The sequence below is a fragment of the Chelon labrosus genome (assembly GCF_963514085.1).
Source record: "Chelon labrosus genome assembly, chromosome: 15".
NCBI classification, from domain to species: domain Eukaryota; kingdom Metazoa; phylum Chordata; class Actinopteri; order Mugiliformes; family Mugilidae; genus Chelon; species Chelon labrosus.
The window spans coordinates 5,310,705-5,337,617 of record NC_140348.1 but is presented as its reverse complement, the minus strand read 5'-3'; the positions used below and the strand labels follow the sequence as shown (position 1 = coordinate 5,337,617).

The following is a 26,913-nucleotide window of genomic DNA, read 5'->3' as shown; positions in this document are numbered from 1 at the left end:
CTCAGAGTTATCACATTACAAAGTCAGCAGTGTCAGCAGTCAAAGCAAAAATGTATTTCTACTTTTTGCAGAACCGACAGTTATTCTAATGTTAACTGGATTTAAATGAAATATGAAACTGAATTGACTTAATTTAGATTTTATTCAGATGCAATGACCAGGTGATAGATCAAGAGTTGAGTGTCACGACTGTCATGATGAAACGATAAAATTTTGTATGTCATTATAGGCCTATTCATTTTTAACCAGTAATCTTGGGATATTATTGGTGTAAATTTCAATCTGGAGTCCTCAAACACACACTCTCACAACAGCAGCAGAAACGCAAAGAGCGCATTCCACGACAAATGATTCTTCACGTGGTCAGGACGTGATTTGATCTGGAGTAGATCTGTTATTGTGGTAGAGATTCTATCGATGATAATATCCATACTCCGTGCACTACACAGTGTCAGCCGTATCTCTTCATCCAACACCGACTGACGGCCAGGCCCGGTGTCAGACATCACTAAGGTTAAAACTATAGTTTGCCTGTAATGCTCATCACACAGGTTCATTAGGTACTCTAGCGAGAACGAATGTGTTCTAATATAACAGTCTTGCCCTAAATCTTATCGCCTTGCAGGATTTGTTTAAAATAACAGAGCGAGCTGTAACTGTGTTTTCACTGTGGAGGCTGCATATTTAAGTGCTATTGAATTGTATTGTGTTATACCGACACTTTTCTATTATTTTGGCAACCCCCTATTAGTCAGTGGGCTGAGCTACACAACAGAAACCTCCAAAATGTTCATACAGTTGAATTTCCACCTTTCTTACTCAGTTTCAACACAAACTGAAAATGCTGTGATATTCAAATGCATTGGTTTTCACTAGTGTGCCTAATGAAGTGGCGAGCGAGTGTGTATGAGTGTCATTTTCAGTGTCTGCACACTTATGGCAGGGTATTCAAAAGTGGCCTCATTTGACCGTAAGCCTGGTGTGGTTTGATTCACCCCCCTGCCCCCACTTAATCGCCCACTCTCTTTCCCTTTTGCTCCCACTAGCTCTTTATTCTCTCTCCTCATCTTTTCCCTCATTCCTCTTCTTCTCCTCTTCTCATGTCTCTCCATCTCTCCCACTCTCCTCTTTCTTTCTCTCCCTACCTCTCCCTGCCGCTCCTGCTCTCCCTCTCTTATCCCTCCCCCATCTGTGGGAAGCTGCCGTTGTGCGCATGTCGCCTATGAGTCAATTTGTGGAGGCAGTGCACACACACACACACACGCACACACACACACATATCCTGTCTCCCACGAAGGCATCTGTTTCAGTCTGTCTCTCTGTGAGATGCAGCACCAACAGAGGAGAGAGGGGGAGACGAGCAGAGGGAGGGAGGAAGAGGAGAAGAGGGAGGGATAAGAGAGGTGTGAGTAAGGAGATAGATCAGAAAGGAGGAGGAGAGAGAAGAAGAAGGACTGAAATTAAAAATAAATAAATAAAGAGTGAACAGAGAACAAGCAGAGACCTGATGAGGAGAGGATGCTCCTGCAGCCTGACTTCTGAGGAGTTTGGGTCATGACTGAGATGCAGCATCCCAGCGTCCGAGCCTGAGCATCTCCAGTTTGCGTGCACGCGAGAGTGTGTGTGTTAATGTGTGTGTGAAGCCATGGCGAGCGCTCAGCCGGGGGTCCATGCGCTGAAACTCCAGCCTCCCTCCGTCTCTCACACACTGAGGAACGGAAGCAACTTCATTAAATGGGATGAGGTAAGGGCAAAGATTTTCTACAAGTACTTGCTGCAACAAAAACACACACAAAAAAACACTAAAGACCATTCCAATTTTTTTCCTTTTTAGGCTTTTGTCATTTTAGTTTTAAAAGCATTGTAAGGAAATGATTTCATGCTGAACCGCATCCAGTTGAATTAATGTGGAGTGTGTGAAAACGAGGAGGAAGAGGAGGAAATGTGCCATATGTGTTTACTATTCATTTGTTGATTGAGCTTTGGCAGTAAGTACCTGTGGGTTAGACGCCAGTGAGGCAGACAGCAGTGTGACAGTGTGTGTGTGTGTGTGTGTGTGTTTGAACTGTATTCATGGTCAGTTTCTCTATTGCCACCTGTTGTTGCAGAATCCATTATTGCGCCGCTTACTGCGTTTATTTAAATGAGTGTAAAACACACACACACACACACGTTGCTCTGCCATTGCCATTGCCCTTCATGAGCGCAGTCAAACACATAATTGCGGGCATTTGAGTTGTGTGTGCGTCCATGCACGAGGTGTGTGTTGGTATGCTGAAGTGCAGAGCCCTGACAATGAGAAACGTGCCGTCCGGTTACTATGGTAACTGGCATGGTTATAACCACAGCAGATCTGAACAGATCTGATGTGTGTGAGGAGGAATGGATGTTTTGTGTGTGTGTCTATGTGTGTGTTTACTTCGGCACCCCAGATCAAATGTTGTTGAATCTATTCATCACGACTGAGGCTATTGTGAGTGTTTTGGTTTGTGAATTTCTCCAAGATGTGGAGCTGAGCTTTATTGAAAACTAGAACTGGTTGCCAGGGCAACGAGTGACAACCAGGGATTAGAACTTTATCAAGGCCTGCAGGGACATTTATTTGTAAGAGTTGTTCAAAGACTGTGGAAGCTGTACAATTGGAGGCCATTGTGTAAGCAGATGGCCACAGGAAGGAAGGAGCCGTTAGTTTGCAGTAATTTGTTTCAAACTATGTAGAAGATGGACGAAGGAGAAACTGTCAGTGATGGAGATGAGTTCTGACAGCATCATAAATCTCAGGGCTTTGTCTTGGGGACTTGTTCAGTTCTTCGTAGCACACCAGCTGTGTTGGGAAAACCACGGCTAAACCTGGATCTTTGCCCGGACTCTTCGGCAAATTCTACATACAATTTACTTTTCTGAGGAGAACCTCTGAGCTTCTGCTTACATCCAGAAAACCGCCATACTTGACGTTAAAAGTTGACTTGCTTTTGCTTGTTTGCTTTCACGAGTTTAGTAGACATTCACTCATGACCGTGTCGTCATGATTCTGGTTTAGATTCCACTGAAATCTGCTTCTTGATGGGGATCAAGCAGTGAACTTGAACTCGACCATTTCTCTGTTGGTTAAAAGGCCTTCATGTGTGACTATTCTTCATGCTTTATTCATCTTAAACGGCTCAGACAGCAGAACCCGTAACCTTTTCAAAAAAATGCAGAATATACGGACCTTTAAGAACTGACATTTATACAAATATTGTGGGAGGTAGTTTTCCTGCTCAATAGATAAAGCCGGTAGCTATATTAGTATTATTATTCACACTTTCCCTTGTGCATTTGTGATTCATTTTATCTGATTTGATTGTTCATATTTCACAAGCACAGTTTTATTTTGATTGCAGTGTTGGACTTTGAATCTGACTTATCAGATAAAACCTTGTAGACGTTTAATCTGTGATTTTAGACTTCTCATTTTGAACCTGCTGAAAATTTTAAACCATTGAAATAAGTGTTGCGAATTGCATTTTTTTCTTCTTCATGAAACCATGAATATTTGGTCTTAATTCTAGCCTCGGGCCCAAAGTACCTCATATCAACATTCATTGACTATAATTTGGCTGCAAGCTCAAACGCATCAGCTCTGCTCGTGGCTGAAGAATTTGCAGATGATTTTTAGGAATCACGCAGATTAACCCCAGTTTTTAACAGATGTTGTGATCTCAGTATGTAAGTGTGTAAGTTTACATTTTGCATCTTAACCTCATGAACTGTTCCTGCAAAGGCTTTTCAACTAATGTGATTCCAGTTAAAATATGTCAAGGTGGGTTAATATAGGATAATAGTTGGATGTCACGACCGCTGGACATGACTTTAGTTCTTGAAATACATTAGTTAAACTGTGTGTTTAATGAACACATTTCACTGTGTACTCTGTTCTGTATCATAAGTGTGATATTCTGCACACTCATGAATCCTGACTGTTTTCTGCCTCCAGACAGGTGTAGCATTGCATAATTACCTTATCTTAGTGAGTAAATAGTTTCTGTGATACAGAAAGGGTTTCTGAGTGAGTCACAAAGAAAACACAGATTTCTGTTTCTCTGTCTTCACCTGTCATTCTCTCCAGGATCTGTCTACTGTCACCCCAGTGACTCTGCATGTGGATTCACATGGATTTTACCTCTACTGGACCGACCAAAACAAGGTTGAGCGCACACACACACACACACGCAGATGTCTTGAATCACGTCTACATACTGATCCAGATTAAAAGCTAATCCGATGGGGAGAAAATTTATCTTTAAAGTTAATTAATGGAGTACATCATTACGCAGGAGTAGTCAAATCATCATAATTCGGACTTTTCAGACTTGATTGTGAGTCAAAGATTATTTAGTGAATTATGTTTTTCATTACCATCTAATTTTATGTAGTATTTTTGTCTAATAGTGTTGTTATATGAGTGAAATCTCCATTTTAAATGAGACCGGGCCACATTATTCTCCATTTTCATTTCAGACAGGGTCATTTCAGTGTCCATAGCAACAAACATGCTATAGCTGCTACATGTTAAGCAAATGCTGAGCTAGCAACGGACCAAACTGACTGTAGCAAAGTTCAAAAATGGGTTTGAACACAGCTTCTTTCTTCAGCTGAGATACGAGTCTGAAATGAAATTGGATTTATTAAGGGACAAAATGATTAACTGTACATACAATTTATTGTACATTATACTATTTTTATACTATTAATCGTACACAGGGAAGAATTATTATACAAATACGCAAATTAACGCGCATTTCACAATGCTGCTTATCCTTCATCAGACTTTCTAATTGTAGAAGAGACCATGTTAACATGAAGTTGTTGTTTTTTTACATTTGGTATTGTGGTATTTGCAATAAACATGCATTGGACTATAATACGATACACCGTACAGTAGAAATATTACATAAAGCAGCCATTAAGAGACAGCGTGTGAGAATCAATTGCCACACACATTTTGTCCCCAGGTGGGCCTAAATCTTTCACAGGAAACTGGAGGAAGCGCTCAGCTCCCGGTAACAGCTGACTCTGTGTGTGTCTTTGTTGGTTTCCATTAGGACACAGAATTACTGGACCTGACCCTCGTAAAAGATGTCAGGACGGGCAGAAGCACCAAAACACCCAAGGTACCACCAGCTCTCCGCCTCCATTCACCTCTGCCTGACCTGTCGCCCTTCATGTGTCAAGAATATGCTACTGTGTCTCTTTCCTGCATTACCTCCGTCCTGGGAGACAATCTGGGACACTTCTCACTCAGTGGTTGTTTGTCTTATGCAGCTGAGCAGCTGATGTTTTATTCATTAAGTTTCAAATATTTGATTTTATGTTTGTATCTTCTCTCACAATTGGAATTATTCTTTTATAGTAAGTTCAGTCTTTCTGTCACATCTCCCATACATATGTATGTTTTATTCTTCTGCTTTGATTTCTATTTGTCTAGTGTTGTGCTGTGTTTAATGCGCCGAGGCTGCCCTGTCACTGTGTTTTATCGTCCTACCGCTGTAGAGGACATGTGCTTTGATTTGCATGAAATCTTATTCTTTGTAAAATAACAAAGACTATGGTATATTTTGTTCATTGGCAGCCACAACACTGCTATTCTCATGATCTTTTAAAGATCATTTCCTTCTTCCACTGTTTCCTCTTCGGCTTTGTCACCCTGAAATAGATGCACATATAGCTGCATGAAGGTAGAATTCAGATTGCTCTGATCCTTCTGTTTTAAATCCAATAATAATAATAATAATAAACTAAATAAAAATGAGTAGGATTTTTACGACAGTCATAACTAAATAACCGTGAATTGATCAACACAAACACAAATTTGACCCAAATGGGTCAGGGTTAGGGTTAACTGTCTAAACTGTGACTCCTGTCTCAGTTTGATTTTCAGCATTTTCAAGTTTAGGCAGGTATCCCACCTTTGTCACCACATAACATGCTCAGTGTATTACCCTCTCACCACGAGCACTGTTTAACTGAGAGGCAAGTATGTAACTCTGCCTCCCTTCATCCCCCCCCCCCCCCCCCCCCCCCTCGCCTCGTCCGTTCCCTCCCGGTCCAACAGGAGGCCAAGCTGCGGGAGCTGCTCGATGTGGGGAACCTGGTTGGTCGGCTGGAGAACCGCATGGTTACCGTGGTTACGGCTTCAGATCTTGTAAACGTCAACCAGCTCAACTTCATCGCCTCGCAGGAGGATGAAGCCAAGGTGCTGCACAGAACACAAAGACTCATGATGACGATGATGATGATGAAGAGGATGATGATGATGATGATGATGATGATGATGATGTGGTGATTTTTGTAGGTGTGGTGTGAGGAACTGTTTTCTTTGTCTTCCAACCTGCTGAGCCACAATCTCAACAGAGACCACAGTCTGCTGAAAGCGTGAGAGCACACACACATACACACACATACACACACATACTCACACATACTCACACACACTCAGATTCAGACCGGGAGACTTCATGTAAACAGATTAAAGGTCAAATTTCTCTAAATACTGCAGCTGTGTCTACCAGGCACTGTGTGCCACATGGCAAGAAAGAAGTACTGTATTTCTGTTAGTTTCAAGTAGGGCTGTGACTAATGATTTCAGTCAGATTATTGTTGTTAGTCCATTAGATAATAGCAAATTGAACCTCAGGATAATGTATTTATCCAGGAACAGATTAGTATTCATGCCTATATAGGTATTTGTCAGAGTAAATCAAATAAATAAATATTTTTGCACAGGTTTAAGCTTCAGAGTTTAATGAACAGTGTGTTGAATTAACGAGATGCTTTTTAATATCAGATTCCAATTCATTTGAAATACTACGTCACTTCGGCAGGAGTCAGAATGAGTACCATTTGTCTTAAGGTTGCTGAATTCATGCATCCTCTGACAAGACTAATATTGCCTCCTGCCGTGGTTCAGCACATCCCACAGATTCTCGATTGGACTGAGACCTGGGGAATTTGGAGGTCAAGTCAACACCTTGAGCCCGTTGTTGTGTTCCTTTTGGCTTTGTGGCAGGGAGCATTACCCTGTTGAGAGAGGACGCTGCCGTCAGGGAGAGAATGGCACACGGTCTGCAACAATGCTTTTTTTTCAACAGTAACATCCTCGTGAATAGAAGGACACAAGGTCTCCCAGCAGAACATTACCCAAAGCATCACACTGCCTTTGCCGGCTTGCCTTCTTCCCATAGTGCATCCTGGTGCCATGTGTTCCCCAGATAAGCAGTGCACCCAGCCAGCAACGTGATGCACGAACGTGCACGTCCATTGCTCTGTGGTCCAGTTCTGAAGCTCAAGTGTCGATTACAGGAGCTTTCAGCAGTGGGCAGGTGTCAGCATGGACACCCTGACTGTGATATACTCAGCCCCATACAAAACAAACTGAGAAGCACTGTATATTCTGACACCTTTCTATCTTTTTTTTTTCTTTCAATTTGAGCCAGAGTCACTAATCTGCTGGATTGGACCAGCCTTCTCTCCCTACATGCATCAATGAGCCTTGGTCACCCATGACCCTCTCACTGGTCTTGAGCCACTTTCGATGGGTGCTGACCACTGCAGACCAGGAAAAGCCCACAAGAACTGCAGTTTTGGAGATGCTCTGACCCAGTTATCCGGCCATCACAATTTAGTCCTTATCAAAGTCGCTCAAATCTTTCCACTAGACCATTTTTTTTGCTTCTACAATCAACTTTGAGGACAAAATATTCACTGCCAACCCTTTGACAGGAGCCATGATAACCAGATAATCAGTGTTATTCACTTCAGCTGTCATAATGTTATGGCTGATCTGTGTATATTGTGATTTTTTCACACCTTCTGTACTCTCTGTGTTTCAGGTACGTCAGGCTAACTCTTCAGCCGAATGCCGAGGGAAAAATTCCTGTGAAGAAGTGAGCTCCCGATGATTATTACGTTTCTTAATCTTCACTTAATGCCTCCTGTCGGAACGTTAACTTTCAGGCACATGCCACAGCAGGCGGCTGCGAGGAAATAGCCCGGCGAAATCTGCAGAGACGCGCACAAACTTAAACTTTGCTCTTGCCTGTCCCTCGCTTCCAAAAATACACTTAATTCCATGTGCACTTGGGGAAGCAAAAACAGGGACAGGATTCACGAAGGTGCTTAATTCAGCACTGACCTGGTAATCAACCACTGTCGGAGCATGAGATGGATAGTACAGTTATGAAGGAAAGCTGCATGTTAGAAGCACACCCAGAGCTGTAGCTTAGGACCGGCTCATTTCCTGGAAGTTGGACGTTTTTAGGAAGCTAAGACGTTTTCTCTGTTGAGAAGTGCGAGAGAGTCTGACAGACTTGCGTAGGTTGTTGTGGGGTGACCAGGAGCTTTGCAAGAAGGGTTGAGTTAGATAAATGTTCCTGGAGTTAGAAGGGAGGAGTAAGATCAGTAAATTTTGGTTGGTTAATTGGAGGGGGAGGGCTGAAGAGGATATTTTAGGATGTTAAAGTGTAGGTTTTGTGTTGGTGGCATGTTGTGTTTAAGGATGAGCTGATAATGGTGTCACTGTCGTTGTCTATTGCAGCATTGTTCGGCTGTTCTCATCAGACAGAAAGAGAGTGGAGAATGCACTGGAGAACTGCAAACTGCCCTACGGACGGGTAAACGCTACCAATTCATCTCTACTGATATAAGTGGCAGGAAAGAGGAGATTCACATAAGAGTCTCATTGCTGTTAAATACTCCACTGATGCATCCTGTTGCTCCGTCTTAGGGCATAAAACACACACGTTAAGTCGCTTTTCAGCTCCATCCTTCCTTTTATCCGTCTTCTCTTTAAGCTTTTATCTGATGCTTTTTGTACAGAATGACTCACAGTGCATGGAGGGGTGAAATGAGCTCAAATATCTGGGTCATCAAGTTTTCAAGCAGCCGATACAGAGAGCCAGACTCACATGAATCACACACTGAATATTCCTGTGAGCACAGAAAGATGTTTTTTGAATCGAGAAAAGTTGGTAAATGGCTGCTTTCATTTAAAAAAAAAAAAAACTTTTGAGGACTTTGTCAAAGAAGAAGAAGATTAAGGTTGAAGCTCTGAATTAAAAAGAAAAATGTCTTTATATTGATGTATTATCAGGGCGAGAGCATCAAGCTGGAGGACTTTACACTTGAGGTTTACCGGAACTTCTTGGAGAGTCTGTGTCCTCGTCCCGAGCTCGGCAACATCTTCAAACTGCAGTAAGAAAGACGGCTACGGCCGCTGACCTCTGATCAGCTACAAGACTCAGTGAAGTGGGAGGAAGCTACTATGCCAAATGAGCTGTTTTAAGCGTGTTGTTATTTGCTTCAGGCCAGTTTCTTCTCCGATATGAGAAGGATGATGAATAATGACTCATCCTCTGTCCCACTGGTGCACAGAGAAGGATTATCTTTAAATTTGGAGCATTAATCACAGTCTTCTGTCTTTTACGTTGACCATATTCCAAGTCAGGCAGCAAATAATGGTTTCTAATTCATTTCGCAATAGTTTTAATTTATTTAGTCTTTAAAATGTTAAAGAATACCCATCACCAGTTCATTTTGTTTAAAGGGCAGCTAAACAAGCTAATTCTAGCACTGAATAAAGTTTTTTTTTGCAGTTGGACTCTGGTCAGTAGACTAGTCTGAATGTTTTATGATTTTGGTTTTGTTTGAGAATATTTGAGTAGATTTTACAGCCAGTTGCTGTTGGATTAGACGTCCCCTTTCCTCCTTGCCTGTCCAAAAGAAAGTAGCTCTAATCTTCAAATAACAGAACATGGCATATTGTAGTTCCTTCAGACACTGCGTCTTTTAACACTTTCCAAAAGCTTTTAAGCGGGCCGTGCTAACCTCCTCCCTGACCCTGCAGAGGAGGGGATGACGGGGCGCTGTCCGTCGATCAGATGACAGAGTTCATCAACAACAAGCAGAGAGACCCGAGGCTCAACGAGATCCTCTACCCTCCCCTTCGTCCTGCGCAGACCCACGCTCTGATGGAGAGGTACCAAAGCGACCAGGCGCAGCCGAAGCCAGGTGAACGCGCGAGAGAGCGAGTTTTTCTGACACATTCCCAAACAGCTAAACTTGCCTGATCTGCATTTCTAAATGTGCACTTGGGCTTGATACCAAAAATATTCTTCCAGTCCACCCACACAGCCACTAAAATAAGAATTTAGGCAGCTAGCTCGCACTAGAGTTAGATAAAATAAACAGTGGTATCTGCTCTGGATCCAGCATCAGCTATTACAATGAATCACTTGTTATTTGTTATGTTTGTGAGGTAATAATGCAAACCAGGACCCTAAGAGCTCTGTCTGTTTGCTTCACACAGCGTTAGGGATTAAACTCATATATATATATTATTACATATTCTCTTATTTTCAGTAAGGATTTGCAATCTCCACACATTATAATGGATGAAAGATTTATATGGAAGCTATTTTAATATGAAGGACAAGTCAAATGGGGTTTCATAAAATATTCATACAAAGAAGTGACATATTTCAGTCAACGCATTTGTGGAATCTGTTTATTTTTAGTGAAATATATAGTGTTTCTGACTTTTTTCTCATCATGTTGTGTGTGTTTTTTTTTTTTGCGTGGATGTCTGTAGGGGCCATCTCTCTCCAGGCGTTCTCCAGCTATCTGTCCAGCGACGAGAATGGAGTCATTCCACCAGAAAAACTGGACCAGTCGGAGGACATGAACTTCCCTCTGTCTCACTATTTCATCAACTCGTCGCATAATACGTACCTGACGGGTACGCAGACGCAGCACACTCGCGCCACTCCTTCTGTACAGGCTTTAAGTTCTTGAGAGTTGATGGCAGAGGGTTAGACAAGCAGCAGAAATACAATGGCACATATTGAACTTTCAAATGAATCTAACACATCCGAGGTGTTTCAAGAAGTTGGCAGTTTAATTCTGTGAACAAGTCCCTCCACTAAACACATTTGCAGCACAAACAAAAGGAATTTAGGTGGCTTCAGAAGCACACACATCTCATCGGAACTCACCAAACCGCTTGAGTGTGAATGGACTCTGAGGAAATCTGGCACAGAAGGACTCAGCACATAACATGTGTGGGTTTAATCAAAATTATGCACAGACCTGAGACTTGTTGAACCTGAATCTAAAACGAGATGGCCTAAATAATGAAGTCTGGATCCTGGTGGGATTCAAGCGTCTCCTTCTTCTTCTTCCTCTGCTTCCATAGTATGTATGCGAGTTCCTTGCTTGCTCGCAAGTAAAAAGTAAAAATCATTCTAAAATTGATTATAGAGTTGGTCGGATCATGAAATCCACCAACTATTTAGACAAAAGGCCTTTGCTAAGACACCTGGAGGTATCTTTATATTTAAATATGTCACAGTTTAAAAAAACAAACAAAAAAAAAACATTATTTCCTCTTCTTGTGTTTCAGCGGGCCAGCTGGCAGGGAGCTCCTCGGTGGAGATGTACAGGCAGGTCCTGCTAGCGGGGTGTCGCTGTGTCGAATTAGACGTGTGGAAAGGACGAACCGCTGAGGAGGAACCCGTCATCACTCACGGATTCACCATGACGTCAGAAATCTCCTTTAAGGTGTGTTTGAGTGTCTGCATGGACGCGAACGTCCCACAGGCTTGCAGTTTTCTGTTTGTGTCAATGCGCAGCTTAACAGAAGATGCGTTCAAGGAGCACGTCTGAAACAAAGACAGCCGGTCAGTTCTAAATCACTGGTGGGAGGTTTAGGTTTTTATTTGGACCATCTGCGGATGGTGCCCACATGAATCAGACCCCAGTCATGTGAGTTTTACGCGGGCACCACCCACAGATGGTCCAAATAAAAACCTAAACCTCCCATGAGTCATTTAGAACTGAAGCAGCCGATAGGATAAGAGGATAAACATGCTAAAGAAAAGTCAAACAGTTACCTTTGTTTGAGCCTTGTTTCAGATATACCATGATCTGCAAGACTGAGACACTTAAGGAGCATTTTAGCAAATTAATCTTCTCAGTTTGTTTGCTCACATTGTTTCTGTTGCATTGATTTAAAAGCTGAATACATCTTTGCCCCAGACTTGTTCAGAAGGTCAGCTTTAAGTTTTGAAACTTTTCAGGGCCCCAGTTATTGTTAAATGTGCTGATGTTGTTCCACTCGTGTCTATGAGCTATTCAAACTGCTTTTCAATTATCAGTTCGTTCAAAATTTCCCTGGAATTTTCTTTTTTTTTTTTTCAGTTTTAATTTTTACTCTGCTTTGGTTAACTTCCTGTTAATATCAGAGCTGATGTTGTTACGTCTTATTTTTAAGGAGGTGATTGAAGCCATCGCAGAGTGTGCCTTCAAGACCTCACCTTTCCCCGTCATCCTCTCTTTTGAAAACCACGTAGACTCGTGAGAATCTCATTATTTCTCTTTTAATTTTCTCTAACTTGTCGACTGGGAAATGGGATTTTTCTATGCTTGCATCTAATTGACCATTTATCTGCCCCACCAGTTTGAAGCAGCAGGCCAAAATGGCTGAATATTGCCGATCCATTTTCGGAGAAGCCCTGTTGATTGACCCTCTGGACAAATACCCTGTAAGGACTGCTGGATTAATATCAGACTGTGCGCTCCGAGCAGACTGCAGTTAATGTTGCACTAATTTGAATGTGTGTGCTTGTAGCTGGAGTCAGGCGTCCCGCTGCCCAGTCCTCAGGAGCTGATGGGCAAAATCCTCATCAAGAACAAGAAATCCCACAAACCCTCCAATAACACAGACACAAAGAAACTGATGGACCAACCTGCCAATCAGAGCAACGAGCCGGCGTCTCCTAGCAACAACACAGGAGGTAAGACACAAAGACAAAGGGACTTTTCTCAGCCTTGAAATCCATGTGAAATGTATTCATCTGCCACATCCTTTGTATCAAAACGCAGAACGGACAACTATAAATTATTCCGTGGCTCCTCGGGCTGCGTGAGCCTGGGAAACGGTGTATACGGGCTCTGATTTAAGGGCAGCGCTTTGCATAAAATGTTTGTTCTCTGTGTCTTTCAAAATGTTTTCACATTCAGCAAGCGTATGTCTTCACAAAAATGAGTCACCGGCAAATCAGCCTCATTTTAAAAAGGTACAGTAATGGAGCTTCTGCATTGTCCCTGCCCACTGCTTCATGAACACATGAGAGTGATAGGGAGAATGTAGATTTTATTTAAAATATAGATTATGGATACATTTTTTTATGTAAATATGATATTTTTGTTGGTATTTTCTCACATTCTTTCACCTCTCCAGTGATAGGTCTGCTGATATTTTCCCCCCTGCAGTCCTCTGCACCTCATCTGGGATGCCTCGGTAATGAGAAGGGCATCCCAGATGAGGTCAGGCGCTCCGAACACCAATTACGCAGCAGTGCAGAGGGAAATTCGGGACGCTTATTGACATGTTTGATGCGCAGGTCTTGATAATAGGCCTGGGACTGAGAGTCCAGCTGTGCCCGCAGAGCACCGGTATCTGAGAATGAAGCACACAGTCAGTCACGACCCTTCAGACGGGGAGTGCTTGAGAGGCCTGAATAATCAGCTCCAGAATTGGTTGTTTACTGACCTGTGGGCATCTGCTTGTTTTGTATACTGATCTCCTGTGCGCATTTGTGTTCGCCACGTGTCACTCACATATTGTGCGGGAAATATTTACTTATTATTTCTGGACGGATTCTGACGTAGAGCTAAAGCAAGTTCATGCAGATGAACCAAAAAATATGCAAAGATATACAAATACAAGCAATGCATGGCAGGCACTGAGTGAAATAATAAAAGATAAACATTTTATTCATCATTAGCTTCATTTGTCCACATTTTTGTCCTTGAAAATACGGAAGTGGGTATTAAAATGATTGTAATTCTGAAACCTTTCCTCCAATTTGGTTGTAAATACCCTCAAATTAAAGATGAGTCTGCATTTTAAGACCATATTAAATAATCAAATTACAACTATATTAAATAAACACTTGGATTACATGCATTATGGACAAACTAATGCACATTTCATTGTCTGCCATGTGGATATGTAATGTCTGAATGATCAGCCAATTAGCTGTTTACCTGCAGCTTCCATTTATTTGTCCCTGCCTCTGACTCAGAGCCTTTCACCAGCCTTTTGGCACCTCTCATCAAACTCAAGTGTTATACGGTGGCATTTTATTCGCAGCGAGCGGCCGCCAAGCCCGGTCACTGTTAGCACACGTCCGCCTCGAATGCACTGCGTCATGTTTTCTCCTGGTCTGTGATGTTTGACAAAGACGAGCGGATGAAGAGACGATGAAGACTTGTTTAATTTTAACAGAGATGGAGGCTGAGAGTGAGGAAGACGATGATGATGACGATGATGATGGTAAAAAGGTCAGTGGTGACGTCGCACAGAGCTGAAGGAAGGTCACCCTCACCGCTGTCGCCATGTGTTAATGTTCACAAGTGTGTGTTGTTTTGTTTTTTTTCTTCCTTTCCAGCGTTGTCATTGTTGATCTTGTTATGGACTCTGAACGGTGCTGTTTGTTTGTGCTTTATTTTTTTTTGCTGTTGTCTCTGCATTTGTTGTGGTTTATTTCTATTTTGTTTCCCTTAGTGTTGTGTGTGGGCTTGGTCGTCAGCCATATGAGTAATGATTGTTTCTGTTTATTGGTTGAATTTTTGATTTAAAAAAAAAATACTCTGCCAATTTAGTATTTCATTGCCTTTTACATTTTATCAGACACATTATGGACTTTTCTTATAAAAATAATCAAAATCAGCTCTGCACAAACAAAAATATCATCTTTTTCAAATTTCTTGACAAAAACATTAGATACACCAATGAAAATGAATGCATTCTAATAGAACAGCCCTGCATTAAATCCTCCTGCATGACTGCTATAATGTTCAGTTTATGTTGAAACTTGCATCAGAAAGGTGGTAATTCAGCTGGATGATCGTTTTGCAGGATGTAGTTTGTGCTGCTGTTAAGTTAAACACTGGATTAAGTTGAACACTTAAGTGTTTCTGTTATTTAGCCTGGCCAGCTGGCTATAATGGGGTTGTCAAAATAATAGAAACGTGTGTTGGTACCACACGATACGGTTCAACACCACTACAAACCACAGCCTCCGAAATAAAAACTGTCGACTCAGCTGCTCTCTGTTATCTGGAACAAACGCTGACTACCAGAACCTTCATGAAGATAAGATTTAGTGCAGGACTCCTGCATTAGAATGGATTCATTTTCACTAGTGCAAACACATCGATCCAAGAGCCATTCGACCATTTGTTAAGTATGTGCAGGAGTAGCAAAATGGGACTGGATGATTTTAGATAATGCATCCACGAAGCTTCAAAGTTGTGATTTAATACCTCATCTGGATCTCCTAGCAGCATGGTCTGAGACAAACGGATCAGAGAAGAATGCACAGAGCCCTTGGATAACCTCCCCAGTGCAAAGGCTGATATTTCCACCCACTCCTGATCTCACAGGTTTTTCATACGGATTTGAGATTCTTTAACTAGTTGCACCTATTGAAGTCTAGTGAGTGGCCATTACCCACAATACAAAACAGCTACAGACACTTCAGCCGTAGTGTTACAACCAGGCTCTGCAAGAGAAAAGAAATATTTTATGTCGAAAAAATGAGCTGAAACAAGAGCACCTGGACTTGTAGAGTTTCACTGAAGACGTTTCATCCAAGTAGCTTCTTCAGTTGGACTGACTGGTGGAGAGTTGGGCTTACATTAGGAACATCTGTGGGAGTTGCCCACCTGAAACTCGGATGACTAGGGTCTGATAACAGACTTTCAGAACTGAAGAAGCTACTTGGATGAAACGTCTTCAAGAGCCTTCCAGTGCTTTGGTTCAGCTCTTTCATTTTGGATATACGGTGACCCAGATGACCGAGAACCTTCACAGACATTTTATGTTGTGTTAATAACAGCTAACATAGCCTCAAGCAGAGACGGGGAGCAGGTTTTTAGAGGTCTGGTAAGCTTGCGTGTCCTCCAGCTTTCCAAATTTTAATCAATGCTGACTCGTGTGAAATCACCAGAGGCCATTTATCAGATTTAATACATCTCCATCCGCAGCCACAGAAGGCTTTTATACAGCCGTTGTTCACATGTGAAATACTACTAAGGCCCGTATACAGTCTCTAATGTGGGTTTAATGGTAGTTAGACCCACAGATCATTCTGAATGAGGGGAAAATAGAGATGTGGTCTGCTAGAACATAGCAAACATGCCAAAAATAGAAAGCATTATAGAGGAGAGATAAAACATTAAGGTGGAAAACTCAAAATAACAGGAAAAAGCTAAAAAAAATTCTGATGTAGCTGAAATATTTAGTTGGAGTTAGTTTTGCTGTATCCTCTTGTGGTCATGTTGCTAAGTAATGTTGCTATTAACTCTTTACAGTCAGATGCTGCTAATGTTTTTTGTCTGTGATTCTGTGTAGACGAGTGCAGGCCTGAAAACACACACAAATATTTGTTCTTAGTTTCTGTCGAACGAGTTTTTGTTTTTCACCCAGTCCTGCACATGTTTTTCAGAAAACACACAGTATGTCCATACCACCGCTGTGATTTCAGCATGTGAAAACGTTATTTCTGCTGTCGTTTGTTTCAGGGCTCAGCAGAGCGGGAGGCAGTGGCCGCAGAGGAAATGTCCACTCTAGTGAACTACGTCCAGCCGACCAAGTTCAACTCCTTCGAAGCCTCCAAGAGTGAGAAAACCTTTTGTTCTGAACTCATCCTTACTGTTTCTGTGTATTTGTGACGCTGCAATGTGCCTTGTTAAATCCTCTCACGTCTTTCACATCCTCCGACACTCTGTACTGTAGCTGTTCCGCCAAACAGGATGTGAAATTATCCGAGTCTAGGGCAGGTGCAGGAATGTTGTAAAGCCAAATAATTGCTCATAAATGTGTGTGTGTGTGTGTGTTCTTGCCTTTGTGCGCGCAGAGGCAGCCCGCTGTTACCACATGTCATCTTTTGTGGAAACCAAAGCTTTGGAGCACCTCACAAAGTCACCAGTGGAGTTTGTAGAGTATCCTTGGCAACAGTTACCACAGTGACAGCATACCATGGCAACCATTTCTTTACTTTGTGTTCTTCTTCTTCCTCTTTTGATATTTTTTTTTCCCTGTATAAACCTTCAGAAATCTGTCTGAGTCACAGAGAGACTTTTAATTTCCTTTTCATTTCATTAACAGCGGTGTTATCTAAATAAACTCTGTACACCAGGATTTATACCAGGATGTAACACAACATTTTATCTTTACAGTGCTTAAATGTCCTTTAAGATGTAAGAACAATTATCTAAATCCTTAACTTACATTAACCAGATATAATAAATCCCAGTTGAGTCGCATCTACCCGAAAGGAACCAGAGTGGACTCGTCAAACTTTATGCCTCAACTCTTCTGGAACGCTGGATGTCAGCTGGTGGCTCTCAACTACCAAACTATTGGTAAAACACTGTCACATTCCTGCCTGTCTCATACTTTTAACACAGCGGCATCTGTCTTTCAGTCACCAGGGACAGTTTTTTGTTTTGTTTTCATTCTTTATTTCCAACGTTTTCCAAATGTCTTCAAATTTCTGCAGCTTCGTGGAGAAAGTGATTCTTTCCATTATGAAAATTAAATGGATTATTTTATACCAATCATGCCTCACAGCAAGAAGGTCCCGGGTTCTGGTCCTTTCTGTGTGGAGTTTGCATGTTCTCCCTGTGTCTGTATGGGTTCTCTCCAGGTACTCCAGCTTCCTCCCACCGTCCAAAGACATGCTGGTTAGGTTCATTGGTGATGTGAGTGTGGATGGTTGTCTGTCTCTCTGTGTTAGCCCTGCGATAGACTGGAGACCTGTCCAGGGTGTACCCCGCCTCTTGCCCGATGACAGCTGGGATAGGCTCCAGCCACCCCACAACCCTCCAGAGGACAAGCGCTTACAGAAGATGAATGAATGAATGAATTTTATAGCAATCATCAAAAGAGGGCGGGTCTGGTTTAAGCCACTTCTTAGTGATGGCTTTTCTAGTGGCTTCATTCTGTTCTTTTTGAATTTAGAAACCCAGTATAATGTGTCTATTTTGTGCCTAACTTGATTTCACTTTCTGCGCCAGAAATAAATTATGAATATAAAATATGGGGCAATAAAAAGCCTGCTTACAGATTTCCAACCAAACACTCTCCATGAAGCTGAACAGGCTATTCTCCACTGAAATTCACAATATTTCATCCATGATTCCTTGAGTTCCAATGTCTATCTTACCTTTGGAGTACTCCAGCTACATGGGTGAAATGGATAAGAATTGTACTTCAGAGACCACAGATGCCCACCTCTGCACTTTGCTCTTTAGTGCAACAGCTACAGCTCTAACCTGTAGCTTTAAGCTTTGATACCGCTGTATTTAACGTCAGCTTTCCGTCCCAGACTTGTCCATGCAGCTGAACCTCTTCATGTTCGAGTACAACGGTCGGAGCGGCTACAGACTGAAGCCCGAGTTCATGAGACGTCCGGACAAACACTTTGACCCTTTTACAGAAAACACAGTGGACGGCATCGTAGCGAACACCCTCTCTGTGAAGGTATACTCCACGGGCAGAGGTTTCACTCTAGAGCCAAAGCTTCAGTAAAAATGAGTCTGAAAAACATGGTAATGTGTGTCTACTAGAGTGTACTCTTTTGATAACAACATATTAAAATCCTACACACTTCACACGCTTTAAGAGAGCGCACTTTGGCTATATACCAACTGTTTTCATATTTCTGTAACCCTCAAGGGAATGTGCTTTAGTTTATATATAATGCATGTAATCGGAGTATATATTTTTGGACCCTGACACATTTTTAAGCTGTTTAAAGCATCCAAGCTACAGTTGTATAAAGAATATGTGTTTAAAATGCACACTCTCCACTTAGACTTGAGCACACCACAACTATTATCATACACAGTGTCATAATTTCAGGAACTAAATTGTGGACAAATCTTATCATCTTATCTTATCATAAATAAAATGTTTACTTCTAATATGTTGTTGAGAATCCTACAGTGTTTGCTTGTAATTGTAAATCCTTGCGTCCCTTTCCGTGTGTCCCAGGTCATTTCCGGCCAGTTTCTGACCGAGCGCAGGGTGGGTGTGTATGTGGAGGTGGAAATGTTTGGCCTTCCCGTAGACACCAGGAGGAAAGCTCTTAAAACTAAAACGTCTCAGAACAACAACGCCGTCAACCCTGTGTGGGACGAGGAGCCCATCGTCTTCAAAAAGGTGAAACGCAGCAGAGATACGACGGGGCAGGGTCAGAGGTCGCACTCCAACAGTGTCGCCAGATGGGACTTGAAGAAATATCGTACTGTCGCTTTAAAATGATCATATTTTGACCCAAACTATCATATGTACTGACAAACAACTTGACAAATCACACGCTAGGACAGTGCATTTAAAATCAAATCCATTCTGTGGGAATGGAACTGCAATAGCCTGAGGAATAAACACAGAGGCTCGGCCATTTGAATGAAACAATTGCTTTATTCATTGTCAGTCAAATGGAAAACTATCGTATATTTGCCCCTTTATGTCATAAAGACCCTGTCGTATAAATACGATAATTATCGTACATCTGGCAACACTGTACTCCACTGTCTAATGTGCCTTTTTAATTTCACCTTCCTAACAGGTGATTCTTCCGACTCTGGCCTCTCTGAGAATCGCTGCTTTTGAGGAGGGAGGGAAGTTTATTGGTCATCGAATTATCCCAGTGTCTGCCATTAGACCAGGTACTGAATTATTTCATTCGTATTTATTTTAACCATGCATCTCTATTTTTGACTTTTAAAGTGATTACTTTCATTCTAGCTTAACTGGATGTTGTTAGTGTAAATGTAAAGCTGTCAGAACTTTCCTGAAACAGAACTATAACGAATAACTATGTACTATGTCCAAAAGTAGTGCAGAGTAGAAAATGGGTGTTTCCTCATATGCAGAAGCTTCTTTAGCCGTTAATTCCTGTAGAGAACGTAAATTTCATTATTAAACAACAACTTTTCTAAGACTTTCCCTCATGGAGGAGGCATTCTCCTCCCACCGTCTTAAAAAAAAAACTGTTAATTTTTTCCTTCATGTTTTAACATTCTCGAGATCTCTGTCCTAACTTTGACGGCGATTACATGAGACTCTGCGTCTTGGTAAATGTTTCTTCTGCAGGCTATCGTTACATCAGCCTGAGGAATGAGAAGAACCAGTCTCTGATTCTGCCGGCCGTGTTCGTCTACATTGTAGTCAAAGACTACGTCCCGGATACGTTTGCAGGTACAAACTTTTTAAGTGCTGGACTTAAAAATGGTGATATAACTATTCCATGATATAGTATGCATTAGACTTTCTGCAGATAGTCATGTTTTTGTGACCTCTGACCTCTGAATTTTTCCACTAGAGCCCCCTGCAGGACATATACAGTAACTATATTTGGCTACAGTTAGACTACTGAAGCTGCAACAATACAGTCTTGCTTTCCTGGCCGCATTCATTTTTATGAATCTTTACTTTGTAGATATTTAAATACAAGAAGTTGGAGATTGGCTTTAACATTTTTAACCCCTTATAGGCCACTCAGTGAAATACTTGGAAATTCTAATTTTCAACCCTAGAGTAATTGTAGGGAATAAGAAGACTTTACAAATTTTTTATTTTCACGGAGAAAATCAACATTAATGAATTTACCATATATGGTTCCTTGAACTTAAGTGGTAAACAAATGTAAACATGTATTTAGACCATTAGAACAGAAGTTCTGATTCAGGCATTTGTCAACATACACATTATCACATTAGACACCATTAGGCCACTTCTTCATGGTACCTAATAAAGAAGTTATGCTCAACGTTCAAGCAGAGGTGGACCTTGCAGACCACATTTGACCCTGATTTGACCTGAGAATGTTGTCTTGATCATCTCTGATTGGCTGAGTGAAAGCCATATGCTTCTAAACCTCACTGAGAGGCACAGGGACGCAATTTAAAATGTGCGCTGAAGTTACCAAATATGGCTCCTCGCCCCATAAAGGGTTAAAAATGGCAGCGCCTTCAACACATATTAAATAATTTATTGCCACTTAACTGATGTCTTGATGTATTTTAACTCCACTATCTATAAAACATCTGCAAAAGTACTTCATCAGCGCCAAAAGAACAACTATGTCCATCTAGACCTTCTGAAGCAGCAGCTCACAGCTCTGTATGCTCTGTCTGTCTTTATGTGTTTCTTCATATTTCCACCAGACGTGATAGAAGCTCTGTCCAACCCTATTCGATATGTCAATCTGCTGGAGCAGAGATCTAAACAGCTGGCCGCTCTGACTCTGGAGGACGGCGAGGAGGACACGCAGACTGAGGTCAGGCCTGTTTCTGTCGTGTTAAATCTCGGAGGTGCAAACATGTGGCTGTAGGTGTTTTCTTTGTGTCGACGTCCAGGATGAGACTGAAAGCTGCGTAGAGCGTAAGAACGATCTGAAATCAGCTCCACTGGAGAACGGACTCAGCCCTGCGTCTGGGCCTGCGGGCCACACCCCCGTCGCCACGACGCCTAAAGCTTCCGCAGCCAATCAGCAAGCTGCTACGACAGGTGAGCTTCCACCTGGAGCAAAGGAGCAAAAAATCTTAAATATGCTAATGTCAATGATTTCTAATGAGTGCACGGCTTAGTAATTGTGATTGTCTCTTATGTGCATTTTAGATGCAGCCAAACCAGCAGCAAAGACTGAAGACCTGGTTTTAAGTATTTTAATTGGTCAGTGTTCACATGATGCTTTCTGTCTCTGTCTCAATTAAAAATGACTGATTAAAATTAAAATATCTGTCAAATCAATAACAGAGAACCAAATAAAAGAATACCTTAAGTACATGATGTAGTATATAGCATATTTTTGTGGAAGCTGGAGGTATAGACTAAAAACTCTTAATAAATTACTTTTTGAAACATGTCATTAGTCCAAGCTTTAACAGAGAACAAAGAGAGAGAAACTAAAGCTTTTCATATCACAGCCAACTGACGCGCTGCATGCTGCATGCCTCACTTGTGCCATCAGATGTTCCAGTGTGCACCATGGAGAGTCTGCAGCAGTCCAAGGTTTACCAGAAGGAGCAGAGACGTCAGTTCAAGGAGCTGAAGGAGCTGGTGAGGAGGCACCAGAAGAAAACCTCCGAGCTCCTCCGAGAGTTGAACAACAAGTACAAGAAGACGGCCAGACAGTGCAGCAAGAGCAGGTACGCACATGCAGTGTTACAATTTCTGTAGCTATTGCTGTAGCTATTTCCTTGTGGAACGGGTGTGCCTCAATATGGTTTCCCGTGATTGTGGTCAAAAAGGAAAAATGTCAAATTCTAAAACCTTTGCCAGGGGGTCGTGTTCGGACAGCGAGAAGGACGACCGTCTCCAGCAGCTGAGAGACGAGCAGCAGCAGCAGCTTCTGGCTCTGAGGCAGGAACAGTACTACAGTCAGAAATATCTACAGAGGGAACATATTAAAACGGTAAAGTCTGAAAAAACAAACCTCGACTAATGACTCCCACATAAACCCCAGTCAGTGTCTCTGAAATGTTACATTTGGAGGAAGGTTTGGTTTAAGGCTCCTTTGACATGGGTAATTCAAATCATAAATGCTCTGTAGGCCCTGACCATGACGAGTCTCTGTTTCCTCCAGCTGACAGAACGACTGAGCAGCCTGGCCGAGGAGAGTCACAACGCCCAGATAAAGAAACTCAAAGACATCTGTGACAAGTACGATACAAATCTGTGACTTGCAGGTCTTAATTACACAAAGATCACTTAGTATATTAAGAGCTGCTTTCATAACTAGAGTAGCCTGAAGAGCAGCAGATTAGATCCAAATGCTGACACTATATCAAAGTACAAATTCACAGACAAGTTCACAACATTTATGAAGTTAAAAAGCTACCAGTTCAAAACCTCTAAATGCCACTAAAATTAATTACTGTGCACAGATGCTTTCTTAAAATTTTAATTCGGGTTCATTGTGAAGTTTCTCATTTTAAATTGTAATCCTTTCTATCCACATGATGTCATTTCTGAGGGTTTCCTCTCATACAATTCGATATTAGGTAGCACATTTTAAAATGACTCTCCAACCGTTAGCTCTCATCTTCCCTCCTGCTGCGGTAGGGAGAAAAAAGAGCTGAAGAGACAGATGGATCGAAGGAGAACGGAGAAGATCAACCAAGCGAAGACCAAAGAGAAACATCTGGCCGAGGAGTAAGATCTATAAACACGCACTCACACTCCAGTATTTATCTACGTCACCTCACCTTAGACACCTGCCGCAGCTTTTTCGTCTCCTCCGTGCGCTGAGCTTGTCTTGTGAGAGGAGAAAAATGTTTACCCCAAACCCAGTCAAGCTCATCCCATCTGTCTGTGTGTTCCCAGGGAGAAGATAGAGATCAATAAGTCCTACGTCAATGAAGTCGTCCAGAACATAAAACGGGTGAGCGGCAGATGGAGAATCTGGGTTGAGGGAATTTTTCATGGTTGAATTCTGAAGAGATGATTATGAAAATTTTATGGCTGCAACTCTATTTCTTCCTCCAGCCGTAGTCCTGTCTTTCCATAATCATAAAACGCTTCATAAAACTCTTTGACTGCTCGTCTGTTTATCTCCAGCTCGAGGAGACTCAGGCGAAGCGCCAGGAGCAGCTGGTGGAGCAGCACAATGATCTCCTGCAGGAGATACAAGAGCAGAAACCAAAGGTGAAACCTAAATGGAAATGCATGTTTCTGTTCATTATCAAGTGCGTTTAGTTTGTGTCTTGCGTTGCAATTCTTGTACACTGGACTCTAAGCTGATGCCAAGTCTGTGGCTGCACACCCACACAGTCTAGAGTCAGTCCTGCCATCAGTGTGCCCTCTGGCGGCTATATTAGAGCTCTTCATCTTTTGGCTGTAACATCTGACAACAGCTGGTCTCTTTTGTAAATGTTCAATCCATCTATCTCATCTAAACGAAACACATTTGTGTGCTGTTTTTGACCCATCTCACTGATCCCGTATTAGCATAATCGCTGACAGATAATCAACAGAGATGGGATTTATGGCTCTTTGAAGGGGGCCCGATCTTGTGGATCCATTCCTTTCAAAGAGTCGTTCAAAAAGCGGGCTCATTTTGATATTTATTTATTTTTAAGATGGCAGCTTGGGGGTAACTTATTTTATCCTCAAAATAAGCTCTGTGTTAGATTTGGACCAGAATCATTGAAACGTAGACATCCCACCAATACATATTCTCTTGGCGGGATATCTGAGTTAAAGGTGTTCGTTAAACACCTTTGTGCTGACCAGGAATACAAACCCGGGTCCACACTGTCTCAAAGCAAAGCAGAAGCTTCTGCATTAAATCTATGTGAAATGCAGAAAAACAAAAATAAATAGCTCACATCTTCGACTCGGTTCCCATCATTCGTTTTAAAGAGCCTGTCAGTAGATTCGGTTCGTTCGCGAACGTCACATCTCTAATAATCAATGTGAACCTCCAGCTGCAGGGAGCTGTGGAGGCAGAGTTTCAGGAGAAGTTCGAACGCTTGCCCGGAGAGATTCGAGACTTCCTGCAGGACAGGAAGCTGGAGGTCAGAGGTCACAGCAAGTCCCGACCGTCGACCCCACACGAAGCTCTATCAGAGGAGGACTGAGGAGAGAGACGCACAAAGAAGAAGACTACCAGTGGTGGAAAGGAAGAAATTAGACGGAAGCAGGAAGGTTTGGTGGGAGTAAAAGACTGTTATTTTCCTTTGTAATAGAAGAATGCTGTAACTGTTTATTTTTTTGATTCCACTCTAGCATGCACTTTGCTGTACTTCAGCGTTTAATCAGAGCCCATTTAGTCTTATTTTCTGTCATCGGTTACAGAAACCCAAGGGTTTGTACTGCATGACAAACCTATCTATCTATCTATCTATCTATCTATCTATCTATCTATCTATCTATCTATCTATCTATCATATACACACATAGACATTATACAGTCAACACACATTTTGTTCCAAATTCCAAACAAATATTGTATCTTTTAATTTATCAGCCAGTCGCCATGGAGACCACGGCGGCTTTTCCAATGGGCAAAATCAACAACTGCTAATGCTAACCCAGATTATTAACAAAGCTTTCTGTTTCAGTAACACTCCGTTGACACATATTTCCCGCTGGGTAAAATGTTGGCCTCGGAGCAGCTCCACTGGAGCGGCTGGGGGTTAATGACTTTGCTCAGGGGCACCTCAGTGGTGGTTAACGAGGCAAATTCTCCCCCTCAGACTTTACCCACTACATGTGGCTTGTCTTAAAATGGGAAAATCGAGTAAAATTACAAATAATGCTGCTTACAGACAAGGCTGAAGAGCAAGTACTTTTAATACACACACATTTGTCCGTTTGGGAACCCTTACTGATATAAACTAACTTTAACAAGCCTAAAAATAACCTGTTAGGTAAATGTCAGAGAACCTTGGTTTGTACTTTAAATCGGAAAATATAAGTGATAAAACTATACTTCTTTGCAGTCTTGTCCACAACTATCAAACCCTGGGTCAATGTGTAATATATGATTCTATTAATTATGAAACAACAGTAGCATCAGTTTATAATTTCACATATTTGTAGTTTAGAGGTTGCTTATAATTTTTACACACGATTGCGGAGTCCTTGAACTTTCAAACAGCAGTGAAAGCAGTGCAGACCAGCGAAGATGTCCTCATGACACATTTCAAAATCAGTTATAAGCTGAGATTCATCATATTTATTTATTTATTAATGAATTTTAGCGTCCTGGTTTTACGTTGCTCCAATGCATCTAATGTTATGTAATAACTCGAGAGCATATTATCAGGCTCATTGTGTGTGTGTGTGTGTGTGTGTGTGTGTGAGAGAGAGAGAGAGTTGACCAAAGGTAAGACCTGAGCAGGAATAAAACCCATATTCAGAATACTAATGAGGCTCTTGACACGCTTGGTTTAGAGTAAATAAAGAAATGATCAGGACGTAAAGAACTTCCTGTATTCTGTATTTCATGCTGGAATACGCTGTGATCATTTAAGTCCTGTTTAAGTACTTTGATTGATTAAATGCTTCTTTATTCACAGATTTATTCATGAGATTTTTGAGAGAAAGTTTCTGATGAGTGGTTAAAAATGACTGAGACGTTTACAGACTTTTATTCCATGATGTTAAAGAGGCAGAGTAAGAAAGATTTGGGGATTGGTTAACTTTTAATTTCTGTATTTCTGACTAATAGCAGCAACAATCACAAATGATCCGGCCGTCGGACATCTTTATTAGATGTGGAAAGGCCTCAAAGTGTGCTGCCACTGCATGATCTATTTGTTTTGATGTGAAAGTACACAGTCATCACCCTGATTTATTAGTTGTTACTTAAGCAGCAAAAACTTCTAAAAATGTTTTACTCTGTTGTAAAAATGTAAAATGAATGGAGCTCGTCACTCTTTGTACAGTGATCTTCCAGAATTTGTTGGAACATTTTCCACGATGTGTTTTTCCTCTGGACTTACTCCTCTAAGGCCGAAGCTGCGTTCAACAACCCCCCTTTTTTTTTGTGCTGGGAACCTTTTTCTTCATATTTAAGCCACTGTCGATTGAGTCTGGACCCGAATTCTTAAAGGTAGCCTGTAGTTTTTAACGGCAATAAATTGACTCATTGCTTCATGGTGAGACTGGAGTACCTCATTATTCACTAAATTATCTGATAATTAACTTCTGCAAAGTGGCTGAAGTTCTCCAGCAAAATGCCTTGTTGAACGCACCCCAGCTTTAGTGATTATACTGAGCATGCTTTATTGTCTTGGGTTTCTCCACCAGTTGAATTTTTGGTTTTAATGAATGCCATTTTAAGACCAGTT

At 41.7% G+C, this 26,913-nt stretch overlaps 1 protein-coding gene across 1 annotated transcript; it reads left to right on the top strand.

Moving 5' to 3' along the window:
- The first annotated feature begins 1,631 nt into the window (after positions 1 to 1,631).
- Positions 1,632 to 24,925, top strand: plcb1 (phospholipase C beta 1). The gene is made up of 32 exons (XM_084562088.1): positions 1,632 to 1,744; positions 4,109 to 4,186; positions 5,085 to 5,153; positions 6,095 to 6,235; positions 6,335 to 6,414; positions 7,872 to 7,925; positions 8,576 to 8,651; positions 9,131 to 9,231; positions 9,884 to 10,047; positions 10,628 to 10,774; positions 11,438 to 11,595; positions 12,308 to 12,390; positions 12,494 to 12,578; positions 12,665 to 12,830; positions 14,327 to 14,382; positions 16,627 to 16,723; positions 16,962 to 17,046; positions 17,345 to 17,469; positions 18,435 to 18,589; positions 19,103 to 19,270; positions 19,680 to 19,779; positions 20,207 to 20,311; positions 21,280 to 21,392; positions 21,472 to 21,622; positions 21,734 to 21,787; positions 22,086 to 22,263; positions 22,397 to 22,529; positions 22,701 to 22,777; positions 23,180 to 23,269; positions 23,441 to 23,498; positions 23,675 to 23,761; positions 24,544 to 24,925. The coding sequence occupies exons 1-32, from the start codon at positions 1,646 to 1,648 to the stop codon at positions 24,694 to 24,696; spliced, it is 3,486 nt and encodes a 1,161-aa protein (XP_084418214.1). The 5' UTR covers positions 1,632 to 1,645; the 3' UTR covers positions 24,697 to 24,925.
- Positions 24,926 to 26,913: the final 1,988 nt, after the last annotated feature.